Source organism: Mycteria americana, chromosome 2 (assembly GCF_035582795.1).
Source record: "Mycteria americana isolate JAX WOST 10 ecotype Jacksonville Zoo and Gardens chromosome 2, USCA_MyAme_1.0, whole genome shotgun sequence".
Taxonomy (NCBI): domain Eukaryota; kingdom Metazoa; phylum Chordata; class Aves; order Ciconiiformes; family Ciconiidae; genus Mycteria; species Mycteria americana.
In genome coordinates, this window is record NC_134366.1 from 82,637,184 (window position 1) to 82,651,290 (window position 14,107).

A 14,107-nucleotide genomic window follows, 5' to 3' on the forward strand; every position below is an offset into this window, starting at 1 on the left:
TGCTTTGAATTATTTAGCCTGCAGTTTCATACAAGCAAGATTGTATCAAATTAAAAAAAAAACTTTCGCCATGAGGAAGCATTGCAGGATTGGAACCAAACTGGGTAAGTACACAGTTAGCATGTAAGCGCCTAAGTAGCATTATTAATATTACTGATTGGTATTTATGTATGATAAAAAAAATCCACACTGCAAACTAACGGGGAACATTCCGATTTAACACATGGACTACAATACCAAAACATTTCTCCAGCGCAAAAGAACTATTTTCAGAACTAATCTACCAAATAGGCAATGGCAGCAATCACTAGAAGCTATTTTACTTCAGTGTTATTGAGATCATTAAAACTAAGCCAAACCAAATTGAAGGGTTTTCAAAATAAGGATCCTAATAGAGAGCTGTTCTGTAAGGAGGGCACATTCCCCTGTCTGGCTATTGAATGGCATGAGGACAGACCTTGAAAGAATCCCAGAACTCAACAACCAGGAGATTTCAGTTCTCGGTTCTGACTTAGTTCTGTGCTAAGTTATTTAAGCTTGTGCCTTGACTTTCCTCATAGCTAAGTACTCGCCGGACACATGCAGTGGAAGTACCTTCTTCATATGAGACTGCCTCAGAGTGACACCATCCTCTCCCACACAGGCTTTCTCATAGATGATTTTCAAATATACTAACTGCATGGATAGAAAGGGGATGAGGGAAGGGGACTGCCCTTATAACATCACTGATAAAACCTGCAGGAGAAAATCAGCATAAAAAGGAAATGTATAAGAGGTGGAAGCATGGAAAGGCAACCCAGGAGGAATACAAAGAGACTGTTCAAGTAGGCAGGTATAGAGGTAGGAAAACCAAAGCCTACCTGGATTTGAATGTTGTCAGGGACAAGAAGGGCAGCAAGAGGAGCTTCTACAGGTCTATCAGCAGCAAAAAGACGATCAGTGAAAATGTGGGCCTGCTGCTGAACAGGGCAGGCAACCTGGGGACAAAGGACACTGAAAAGGCTGAGGTATCCCACATCCTCTTCAACTCCGTCTTCACTAGTAAGGTTGACATTAAGAAATCACAGGTCCCTGAGACCCATGGTAGAAGGGGTACCCTACCTGTGGTAGAAGATGATCGGGGGAACATTTATACAAACCGGACACACACCATGGGACCTGGTGGGATGCATCCACAAGTGCTGAAGAAGTTGGCTGATGCCTTTGCGAAGCCACTATAGAAAGGTCATAGCAATCAGGGAAGGTTCCTAACAACTAGAAGAAAGGAGATGTCACTGCTGTCTTCAAGAAGGAGGATCCAGGGAACTACAGGCTGGTCAGCTGGTCAGTGAAATCATGCCTGACCAACCTGATAGACTGCTACAATGAGATGACTGGGTTGGTGAATGAAGGAAGAGTAGGTTAGATAAGTGGACAGTGAGGTGGACTGAAAACTGGCTGAACTGCTGGGCTCAGAGTGTTGTAATCAGTGGCACAAAGTCCAGCTGGAGCCCAGTACCCCAGTACAATTGTGTACCCCAGGGGTACACAATGACCTTGACAATGGGACAGAGTACATCCTTAGCACGTCTGCAGATGATACAAAATTGGGAGGAGTGGTTGATAATGCCAGATAGGTATACTGTCCTTCAGAGGGACCTCAACAGTTTGGAGAAATGGGCAGAAGGGATTTTCCATGAAGTTCAACAAATGGAAGTGTAAAGTCCTGCAACTCCAAAGGAATGGCCCCATGCACCAGTGCATGCTGGGGGCTGACCAGCTGGGAAGGAGCTTGGCAGAAAAGGGCCTGGGGGTCCTGCTGGATACCAAGTTGACCATGAACCAGCAAAGGCGGCCAACAGCATCTTCAGCTGCATTAGGATAAATGTCACCAGAAGGTCAAAGGAAGTGATCTTTTGCTTCTACAGTGCTAAGTGGCGAGACCACTGAATTCTGGGCTCTCAGTACAGACATAATGGACCTGCAAAGGGCCACAAAGGGCTGAAGGATTGGAGCATCTGTCATATGAGGAGATGCTGAGGGAGCTGGGTTTGTTTAGCCTGAAGGCTCAGAGGGGGATCTGACTGATGTGTATAAAAATACCTAATGGATGGTGGGAAGAGTAAAGATGACCGAGACAGACTCTTCCTCAGTGGTATCCAGTGACAAGAGGTGAGGCAATGGGCACAAACTGAAATACAGGAAATGCTATTTAAAAATATTTAAAAGTTTGTGGTGGTGGGTGTTGTTTTTTCACTGAGAGAGTGATGGAACAGCACAGGTGAGGGAACAGGTTGATCAGGGAGATTGTGGAGTCTCCATCCTACTTAAGACTTGACTGGACAAGGTCCTTTGCAACCTGTTCTAGCTGACTCAGCTTTGAGTAAGGGGGTTGGACTAGACAGAGGTCCCTTCCTCCAGAAGTCCCTTCCAACCTTCAACCATACTGTGATTCTGTAAAATTATATGATGTAAACTTTTGCTTGTGTACTTCAAGTTTCCCTTCCCTGCAGCAATCCCACTTTCGCATCACCCAGCATGCAAGCTATAACTTCAGGATGCAGCAGAGACACCGGTGAGCACAGGTTTTTACATAAGTTGGAATTTTCCTCCATGGGCTCTGAAGACCTTGTTGCTATTTTTTTGTTTCTTCATCTTCCCTGCTGCCACTTCACCGTCCATGCAGCATGAAAACAGACATAGTCACATTAACGGCCATGGAGTTGAAATCAATTAGTAGTTCATAACATGTTTGGTTCACAGCAATTAGGGGTCAGTATTTGATGCAGATAAAGACACAAAATAATCAGAAATTAGTAAATTCTTTAATTTTGCCAGAATGAGGAAAGAGGAGACTAAAGGCCTCCCAAGACTGAGGACACTTTGGAGAGCACAAAAATATAGAAGGAAAAATGGAGGAGCTAGCGATAAAGCTGAATTCAACAGACAAGTGTAAAGAGATCCTCACTCAGGTGAGGGGTTATATGCTAACAGGCCCTTGATTTTTACATTTCACCTTTCAGCTAACAGTGGTAGGGTTTGCTTCTTCAAATTAATTCCTGCGTGACTCCAAACACCCATATGTCTGCAAGGACTTAAAACTAAATAGAACCTTAATATCCCCTAAAGAACAATGAAACCCTGTATACATCTTGCAAGGTGAAAAAACCCAAACTGAGCATTTACTGGAGTTACACACAAGTAATGTTTTACTCTGCAATAATACGTCCATGTTGAATATGTAAGGAACAGCTATCACAGAAAAGTCAACCCATTATTTTCATATTTCATAAAACACATTTGCTATAAAATTTCTGGCAACAAATGCAAACAGTAAGTAGGCAAAATAACCTTCTACTACCCCATACAATTTAAAGAAGTAAACTGAGAAATTGTGGCTATCTGCACTACAGCCAAATTGGACTAGGCTATTTAAACACATGACTACTAGGATAGCAATAGCCATAAAACTGGAGCCATGTCTTCAGTCCTATGTTTAACTGCTCAGTGCAACAAGTTTCAAGTGCTGAAAGCAAGAGATCTTTTACTATGGTTACACTGCCTTTTTGCTTCAGAAATTTGTAAAAAAAATATTTACCAGCTTTACCAATTCAATACAACTCAAAACAAAACAAAAAAATCTTACAGCACAGTTAAATACTGATGAGATCACTTGTCCTTCAGAAAAACATAGTTACAAATTCGTATCTATGTGTGTGCATCTACTGAAACACTGTGCAAGAAGAGACATTTATATCATTTTAGCCAACCTAGCATTTGGATTATTGATTTTCAAGACATTCAACAGAGAGAGGGATATGAGTATAGAGTTACAGATAACAGAATTTAGATTAAGCCATCTGCATGCTACCTATACACAATGATAGATTATTATTTAGAATCAATATACTGTAAACAATCACTCCCTTGAAACCTAATTAAATGAAAACAAATCATGGTCAGCACACCGGATTCCCAAAGCACCAAAAGCCAAAGCAGCAGGACATATAAAGACTGGATAGAGAAAATGAGGCTAAACTGTTTACTTAGTAACTATGAAGTGAATGTGCTACTGTTTTCTGAACATCCAATGGAGAAGCTACAGTGTGGAGAGCTAATCCCCATTTCTCACCAAAACAGACAGGAATGCACACTGGATAATTTGTTCCTACTGATGATATCATTCTGTTAAGTTTACTGTTTTTAATAAGGAGTAAGTTTCAGTATTCTCTCACTTTCTCCCATGTACAAGACCAGATCAGCCTCTCAATGACCTACTTTATGAGTCATAGTCTTCACTATTTATGATTCAGAAAAACGTCTTCTCTGACAGTATTTCCCAAACTACTGTGGGTTCATTCCAAGAACCGATTTCATCTTCATTGGTTTCCTACAGGAAACCAGACCAACTTCCTATTATTTTATTTTCCTTCATTTCAGCATGGCTCACGAACTAACTGGAAGTGAGAGTGATAGAAAACTTTATTCTGCATAAACACAAGCCAACATAAACACCACCAAAAAATACTGAAGACATCACTGGTTCAAAGTCACCAGAATGTGAAGCAAGCTAAGATTAGAAGTTCTTTTCCCTCCTTCCCCAAACATGATGCACACAGGCAAAAACAGTAAGTTTACATAATCAAAGTTTAATGGTAAGAGCTGTTCAGGTCTCTGGTGAAGACATTCACCCCTGCAGGTGGCCAAGTCCTACTCCCTCTTCTAACATTGGGAATTGTTTTAAAATGGTAAGCGCTCTTGGACTGCTTTTAAGTCCTATTGATACCATAGTCAAGTCCCCCAATCACCTCAGTTAACAGTCTTGGGGTGCCTAGGTTCTCTCCTCAACTGTGACAACAGAAGTATTACTGGAGATGCTAAGAAGCATAATAAGCACACCCTGAAGAAGTCCATCTAGACTTCCAGTAGAACTTCTAACATCGCCTAAGTATTGGCCTGCTGCATTCAGGCTAGCTTCTAAGAGAACCTTTTTGATGTCTCCTCATTATGCTCCAAGGCCCATTAGATGTCCAAAAGCCCAGACTCGGTGCCAGATCTGCGTTGGCTCAAAATATTAATGCGGTGAGATATTTGAGGAATAAACTTTCCCAGAGCCCATGGCAGCGTCATGCAAGAACCTATAGCAGCATCACCACCACCATCCCTTCACGCCCTCCTGGTGCTGTGATTTGAGCTGTTGGCAGCCACATGGAGATAGTTTGGGACTAGCACATTAGTACCATGCTAACACCACCTAAGGGACACAAGTAATTTCCATGGAGATTGTTATCCAATGCAACAATTCAAGAAAAGAAATGCTGGAACATCTAGCTGTGGACTGCAAATACCCAGCGAGGTTTGCTGGCTCAGGTTTCACTCTGCAAAGCCGCAGTAAAATTGCCTTCTGGACCACAGCTGCCCTTGGACTTATGTAGCCTTGTTCATATACTGCTGTACCTGAGCTAATAAACCCAGGCAGACTCATGTTTAGCACAGAGCAAACTGAATAATTCAATCATGCGAGCAATTTAAAAGCAAAATTGTTCTCATTTCATCTCTATATTCTGCTGTTTGTCTTGTCAATAACTGCAGTCTTTCAACATGATTTCCTCTTGCTGGGTTTCAAGGCTTACAGACTGATAGGAACACCACACTGCTTTTTGTAGGAAGACTGACTTACAAAACTAAAGCCAAACTGATTTTCATAAGGCTTAAATGCTCCTTCAGTTCTCACCTCAAGAGAGGCCAGGGAATACTACCACTTAAGAATACTTTCACATTGCACACAATAAGGACAGGACATACGTCTGACACACACTTATTTTAATCACAATTTGCTACCTGTCCATCAGTTTCAGTTTGTAATCATGAAGTGAAGTATGAATGAGGTTTTTGCAAGTAAATAGAGGTCATGTGTTAGTAAACTGAGCTTTTCCATGATACAGCAATGTAGCTTAACATATGTAAAACACAAATTAAAGTTATCCTCTCTATTATTCATTTTCTTTCCTTACGATGCAGCAGTACTTGCCAAGGTCAAGTTACTCATTTTCAACAAGTCCTTTTTGTTTCAGTTTCTGTAACTTGATTTTTCCGACCAAAAACCCAGAGACGTTATAATACTGCAGGTAGTAGCAAAGCGGTTTTCTCTATTTGTAGGTCAATCTTTCCAAGAATACCACCTGCATGAAAACTGGTATAGGCAAAGCTTTTCTAGAAAAAGTGACATACTCAGATACACGTACTGATTTTAATGCAAATGGAATAATGTGTTTCTAAGCACTGTTTGGCCTAACAACACTGCATAACTTCTCCACTAGGACTGATCAGCAGCAAACTCTACAGCAAAAGTTATTTCACATGGTAGGAAAATCAGACTTTTAAACCTGTGGATTTTGTTGGCAATGACAATTTAACCTCACTTATTCTGACATCTTAATATATATATTCAGTAGCAAGACTCGTGCAGTAATTCAGCACCACAGCAAACACAACTATCTTGATTTAAGGCAGTGTTTACCTGTCAAAGTCAGCAGTTGTTAAAACGGCTATAAGTGCTGCAGTCTAAAATAATCGAAGCAGTACACCACCACCAATGCACATTCACAATTGCCAGTGCTAGAAGCTACTCACCTTGACATGGCTCTGAGCTCCCAGGTTGTATATCTCCGTGGGTTTGACTTCATTAATGATCTTCACCAGGCAGGTGCTGTCCGTGAGATCCCCATAGTGCAGCTTCATGTCTTCAGAGTTTAAGAACACAGAGTTAATACACTTCAGTCCCAGAACAATATGGCATTCTTGGTCCAATTCCTATTCCAGGTTTAAAATCCAAGTAAACATTTACTGGAAAAAGTTAAGAAATCACCAGCTGAACAAGGTTTTGCTTGGGTTTTTTCCCTGCTTTCAGTACAAAATATATTTCCCTGCAGGAGTAATGAACACCATTTCAGATTCTCTTTTCAATAAACTGATTTGCCTAGCAACATTTATATCATTTGTTTAATAGTTTACACTTCATTAACCCAGGTTGTACAAGTTTGATCAATGTCATGCACATAATTTCAGCCACAAAACCAAAAAAAGCATTATTTTAGTTTAGGCTTCCAATTATCCACTCACAAAGGTTTTTAATAACTTCTTAAGCATACATTGATAGCTTTCTCCTCCTTCCCAAAATGTTGCACATGTGCAAGTTCCTCACTGCGAATAATTTCACAACACAACAAAAAAGCCCAAGGTACCTACAAGATGAACATTTAGGTAACGTTACAGTATAACCCACTGCATTCATTACTATTGTTTTTCCATTTAAAAAATATAGATACACACTGGAAAGGAACTTCAGAGAACATTGTAACTGTCAGTGAAACATTCTTCATGATATCACACACCAAAATTTCAAATGGGGTTAGATACGTCAGTCACACAGCTGTTATTTGTCCTTTCCTGACTACCTTTCTAATTTATGTGTGAAAAAGTAGGTAAGAGCATGAGACCAGCTCCTTGTCAAAATTAAAAGAGCAGGTTGCAATGGCTTATCAACTTGTCCTTGGTTTCAGATCCTGACCTGTCAAGAAATTATTCCAGAAGTGAAATTCATTCTGATAAAACAGGTCTCATTTTCCTCTTATTTAAAAACAAAACAAAACAAAAAAAAAAAACCCAAAAAAAAACCCAAAACACACCACCAAACTGCTATTCACATACCTGTTCAACAAAAAGAAAAATCTTGTTATAACTATTGATGAATTAGCTGTTTACAGTTACTTGCCACATTTATATAGATTTTCATTTGATGTTTTTGACCTTAATAAATTTATGTTTACATTGCCGTATCTCCAGGAAAAAGAAGAAATTTCTATTTCAGTACAGTTTAGCGGTCTTCCTATTTGACAATGCTCACCACTTTTTTGGGGCTCTATCATCAACAGATATAATCAACTTGATTTTTTTTCTTTTTTTTTAATCCTGAAACCAAGAAATACAAGATTTATTACAAGAGACTACCATATGAATCCACAGTACATTTTTTTTAAATGCTGTAGAGATACATAAACTTTGTTTTTATTTAAGCTGGTTCAGTTTTTTTTTTAATGTGTTTTTGGTGGTTGTTTGTGGGTTTTTTTAACAGTTTAAGGCAGCAAGGAAGTAACAGATCATGCAGTTCTCAGGTGTTCAGCTTTGCACATTCCCATGTAACAGGCACTTGAGGCTCTTCAGGTTGATAAAGTGATACAGCCCAGCAGGTCACAGTATATTCTTGAAGCCTGCTTTTACATATACATCGTTTGAAAAGGACAGTTCTGAAGAGACTTCAAGACCCAGTGGAAGCTGTGGCTAACAGGTACGGGAATGGTAATGCAACTTTTTTTTTTTTAAAGAAAGAGGTAGCTGTGATTAAATATGAGGGCTGGCAAGCAGATTATGACCCTTTTTGTGCATACACATCAATTATCCATGGTGTGGTCTGCCTTCATTCCTGCCACCAGTTCTATACAGGCTGTGCTGGAACACCACGTTTCCACTTGTATGGAATGCAGCTGTCCTGCTTCCCAAATGAAATTCAATACATGAAACCAGTTCTGCCTGTAGGCCACAGCATGCACAAGATCCCAAATGGTTATAGGATAAAACTATTTGGATATTGGTGTTAACCTGCAATCCTCAAAACTCTTGGTGTCCACACCACCTTAACAACTGCTGCATTTTTCTTGCGACACTAAATAGAGACCAAGAGCAAGCACCACCTAACCAGTTTCTCCGACGGCAGTTACCGCCTTTTTCAGGACAACTCTGCGGGCTGGTGGGAGCAAGGAAGAACCCAAATGCATTACCCTTTCTGTACCAGAAAAGAAAGCTTCCCCTAGGCAACAGGGGGCCCTCTTCTTCCTCTGCTTACCTTGGCTGGGAGTTAAACAAAATCTCCCTGCCAGCTGAGCCAGCCTTTCAGAGAGGATGGAGCAGAGGACACTATTACAAGAGGAGGTCCATGGAGCAGCAGCAGCTCTGTAGGAGCCTTAGGGTCTGAAAGAGCACTGGTTCCTCTCCAGCCTAAGCAGCAGCTGAGCAAGAAAGAGGTGCCACAGCCAGGCTCCCTCTTCCTACACCAAAGACCTCCAGTTCTGCCACCATCCCCAGGCCAGAGAGCAGTCTCAGAGCTTCCCAGGGAAAGGTGGGCTGCCAGCTGGGCTGAGCCAAGCATCAGAGATACCCTCCCACAATTACCTTAAATGTAAAGCTCTCAAAGGGGAATGCCCATTTTGGTCTACCACCAAGTCTTCAAAGCTTCTTGTCCAAATGGCTTTTTTGAAGGGGAGCAGGGCATGAGGCTCTGTTCATTTTCTGACCCATGAAAAAAAGGTCTTTCAAGACTAACAGACTTACATGGAAAGACTTACTAAAGACTTACTAGAAATGGGGTTTATTTGGTGCAAAGATTTATAAACACAGGTCAAATGTCAAAACCTTTGGGTTTTAGTAATATTATCCAATCTAAAAACCTTCAGGAAACACTTTGTTTTCCTTCTTGTTCTCCCTACATTTTTTTTTGTATAAAGAGGTTCACGGTCTATGAAGACCATCATCTTGCAAAGTGTAATCAATTCCTCATGGGAAGAACACATAGGGCAAAGACAAAATTAGGGTTTGCTCACTTCAACCACTATTGCTTCTTTGCTTCCTCCAGTACTGCCTGGAAACCCATTGTTTCCAAACAGTTTCCATGGAGCAGCCTTTCCTGAGATTCCAAGTCCAACTCCTCCTCCTCCTCCCATTCATATGGCTGCATTCCTCATTTAAAGGAAAATGAGATAAGAAGTGGGGAAAAACATTTAAGGTCTGCTTTCTTTTTCCTTTCTTCCATCCCTTTCCTTAAATGTTCATATACATATTTGTCACGATCTACATTGCCTTCTCAAATCACTTTTCATATTCACAAGATGGTCCTCATAACACACAAGTTCCTGTTTGATTTCTTCTGCTTAATTTTACCTTGTGAGCCATGAATGTAAGTCATGGGAAACACAGTTCTCACATTGTCCTTGACAGAAGCACAGGTTTCAGTATTCTTCATGAAGATATTTTATTCAATTTTACCCCTTTCTCAATCAGATATTTTAAGGAGCAATGTACAGTAAGTAGCAACTATTCACAGCAAATACCACTGAATTTATGTCAGAAATTAAATATTTTTTTTTAAATTACAAGCAAAGATCAAGTGAAATCTTAAAATTTTCATTATATATTACAATTTGATAAAATTAGGCTTTGTTTAACCATGGTGGGAAGCAGACTTCAAAAGACACGAGATTTATTTACAGCATGGAGATATTTAGTGTTAACAATACCTTAAATTGGACTATTTAGGACAGTGTCTGCACAACTCTACAAAATATGCATAGAATAGAGAACTATATGCTTGTTAAAATGCTCTGCTGAACTGGAGCCATGCAACATTTGAGCTTCTTCTCATTAAGTGACTAGTTAACCTCCTTTAAGGTAAAATACTCAAACAATTTTTGCAAAGCGTACTCTAAAGATGATAATTTCAGCTTTCCAAATTATCATCGGTAACAGAGAATACAGTAAATTGTCAGCAAATTTCCAAGAGCAATGCCTTTCCTTCAGGGAAAACAGGTAATCATGTCCTTGGGTGCAGCAATTCAGAAGGTCCAAAGATTTATTCTTCCTGTCATCAGTAAGAACTGATCATGTCTTATTCATGCTGTCATACAGGCTGTCCCCAAACTTCCACCTCCACTCCTGTCACCTCCACCTCCAGGCACTAAGAAGCTCATGAGGAACCAGAAGTGGAGTGCCTAAGAGAACTGCCTCAAAAAACCCCTATTTTACTATTCTGATATCTCAGCGTTTTCAACCTCACATAGCTTTTTGCAGGCCCAGCCATTTTCTAATTGCTACTGCCTAGCTATGTGTGAACGCTGTCAGCATTTCTACACAACAGAAAGTGCCTTCCTGGGCCCCTCTTGTATTTTCCCCACGTGGTAACTCACACACACAGGTGTATCTATACTTTGTGTCACATTTTCATCAGAGGAAAGTTGTCACTTTTCTGTCTGAGATAGAGCAGCTAGCTAACACAAACAGAGAAAAGGGAAGCTTAACTATCAAGGGTTTTTGTTTGGTTGTTTTTTTTTTTAAATAACCAATCCTAAGTCAAGCACAGCTTAAAAATAACTACTCATTAATAACATTTAGGTAGAGGAAACTGGGATTCCCTTCCTACTCCCAGGGACCTCTCTCCACCAAACACACACCATAGACTAAAAAAAAAAAAAAACCAAACCCAAAACAACCTTAAATATAAAACCAAAGGCTTACTTCCTTCAATGTGAGCCTGTGGGTTCTTATAGAGATGTTCAATCCGGCCTGTATTAAAAGAACTAGACCGACGAACGATGCCATGCACCTGGGTATTGAACAAGGAAAAAATACAAAAGGAAAGTGGTAAACATTAAGAGGAAAGTGTTCATCATCATCATCACTCTTTTCATATACATGGGCCAAACCCTTATATCAGGTAATCAGAGCTTGTCTCTATTCCTAAAGGCAGACAGTTACCCAAATCTTAGCAAAATACTTGCAGGTGAGCTCTGATGCTGTCATATTTATTTTAGTACCCTTAGGTGGTTTCATCTTCTCACTTGTTGACACTGCTAGCAGCCCAAGCATCATACACAGTACAGAAAACGCACTGAATTGCCCTAGAGCACCATCTCCTCGTGAGTGAGACTTGCTAACGTTACTGGAGTTGGAGAAGCAATATGTGAATCCCAATATAACCATTTCTCCCTGGTTGCAGAAAAGTCTTTCTGGAGCCAGAGATGATGGGCATGGAAACAGCAGCAGCAGGAGATGGGGCTAGGGAAAGGAGAGAGGGGGCAGAGAGGAGAGGAGGGAAGAAAAAGACAAGGGGAAAGAAGTGGCAGCAGCTGCAAGGCCCAAATATATTTCAGAAAAGAGCTGTTATTCACTTTCTGGGGTGTTGGAAGAACAGCCAGAACAGTCAGTGCTGTTTTGTGGACCTCATGAGTCAGTGTTCTCCGGTGGGTTATGAGACACACAGGCAAGTCTAAGGCTGAAACGCAGGTTGGGAATTTCCTTTAGCCAGCCATGATAAATAAGTCAATGAAAAAAACCCACTGGTTCTGACTAACATTAAAGAAAAGCCCGTTTGTGTCTAATACATTAGAGAAATTGTTCAGTCACTGATCCCGTTTCCTCCTTATGTAAGATAGCCCCATGCCTGCTGCCAAAATTCACGTTAGCTTAGGTTACCAGCTGCAGAAGTTGTGCTTGCACAAGTGAAATCAAGCTTCAGCATCTGACTGTCCTCCACTTCTCCCTGCCCTTTATTTCTGAAAGTGATCCCTTACACTTTGATGCATACTACACTTGGTTGGTTGGGCCATCGCTTCACTCTCACTTCATGTTAACTTGTACCTGCGCGAATATACCAGCAGGAACAGGCAGTGTTTGGTGTTTTGGTTTCGCTTTGTTTGGGGATTTATTTTTTTGTTTTTACATGTAACACAAACTATGGTTATTGATACAGAAAACACTTTTTATTCCATTTTAAGTCTCAAAATTAACTGAGTAAAAACATATGCACAAATGTAGAGTGAGACCAGTTTGCTGCTTTAAGAATGACATTTTGGTGGCAAGATCTCTGATAATAGCTGAATAGCTTCATCTTTACAACTTGCAAGTCAAATTTATGACACCAATTTCCTTGCATAAAATCTCTTGTGTGCCCAGCCACACAACACGCTCACAACGTACCTTGTTCTACAATTCAAACATGAAACTTTCCACAACTGAGTAAAATATTTGCATTTTGAGGATCAGTGTGGAACTGAGAAACATGGCTCCCTAAAAGAAATTTCCATCAAACAATGAATTTATGAAGATAAATTTTCAAAGTTATGTAGTTAAAAGCCCTATCAAAATAATTATTTATCAAATGTGTGGATGATTTATAGGGACATAAGGTTTACAGAGAAACACTTTCAAAAAAAGACACCTCCATAACAACTTCACTTTTTCAAGAGATGCTGGAAATATTTTGAGTACCCAAATTGATATCTGTTTGGCTGAGTAAAAATCAGACTTTGCAGTTTTAAAGCATCAAATTATTCTAAACGAAGCTAACTGAAGTGCTCTACAACTCTTCTAGCAAAATTAAATATTTTGGCTTAAAGTCCTGATGAGAGACTTCTTGAGCTCTCAATTATCTCTGAATGAAGTCATGCTGAAATTCAAGTTCACACGATTGACCAATAAGTCAAATCTTGCCAGCTCAAAGCCTGATGAAAGACTGTGCTTGCAAGAGCTTTGTGTCAGCTGAATGACTGCGCTACCAACATTTGACCAATGAGATGTGCTAAATGCAATCACCCCAGGACTTCAAAAAGCTTCAGCAAACAAACAAATCCAGAGACCCTGTTGCATCCAGCGATAACAAGAATACATGCAAACCCAGCTTTTTTCTTTTCTTTTTTTCTCCCACTCCTTTTTCTGGTATGCACATGCAAGAGAAAGAAAACCTGCCAAATGCTTAATCCATGACAGCAATATTACCGTAAAAAAACTGATGAAAGGTACCTTTGTCTGCATGGGACAGGTGGAAATGTAAACTTTGTGACAAGCCAAAATGTGTGCAAACTGGTTAATCTAGTTAAGAATGCAAGAGCAGTGGATTTTTCTCAATAGCGCTTGATCTTTAAATAGAGTGAAATTAAAAAAAGTCAAATGAACCACCTTGGTTAAAGGAGGCAATCAGTTATCACGTGTACTCTTGTGTTCAGTTATTCAGGAACAGAGGTCTCTAACCAGGAACACAGGAAAGAATTCCAACAAACAGATGGAGAGTTGAGGAACAGAAGAAAAAACCCTCTACCCAATTATTGTAACCTTTCTATTGTGGAAAGGGTTATATTTCATTTTAGCTGCAGTTAGCAGTTCCCAATTTCATTGTGGACTAGGAGAGAGCATGTGCTTTTGCCTTTAAAGTAGCAGAAGCAACCACAATGATATCTTTCTTCCCCAAATGGAACGGAGAAATAGTAAAAATAATCCATTTGCAACACCGGAAAACCGACACCAA

The 14,107-nt window shown here is 40.1% G+C and overlaps 1 protein-coding gene across 1 annotated transcript in view; it reads right to left on the reverse strand.

The window, feature by feature from the left end:
- GMDS (GDP-mannose 4,6-dehydratase) overlaps positions 1-14,107 on the reverse strand; it is a 430,384-nt gene that overhangs the window by 344,770 nt on the left and 71,507 nt on the right. Inside the window, exons 3-4 of the mRNA XM_075493943.1 lie at positions 11,323-11,410; positions 6,613-6,722 (exon numbers count right to left, since the gene is read on the reverse strand). Of these exons, the coding sequence (XP_075350058.1) occupies positions 6,613-6,722; positions 11,323-11,410 (198 nt within the window). The remainder of the gene's footprint in view (positions 1-6,612; positions 6,723-11,322; positions 11,411-14,107) is intronic.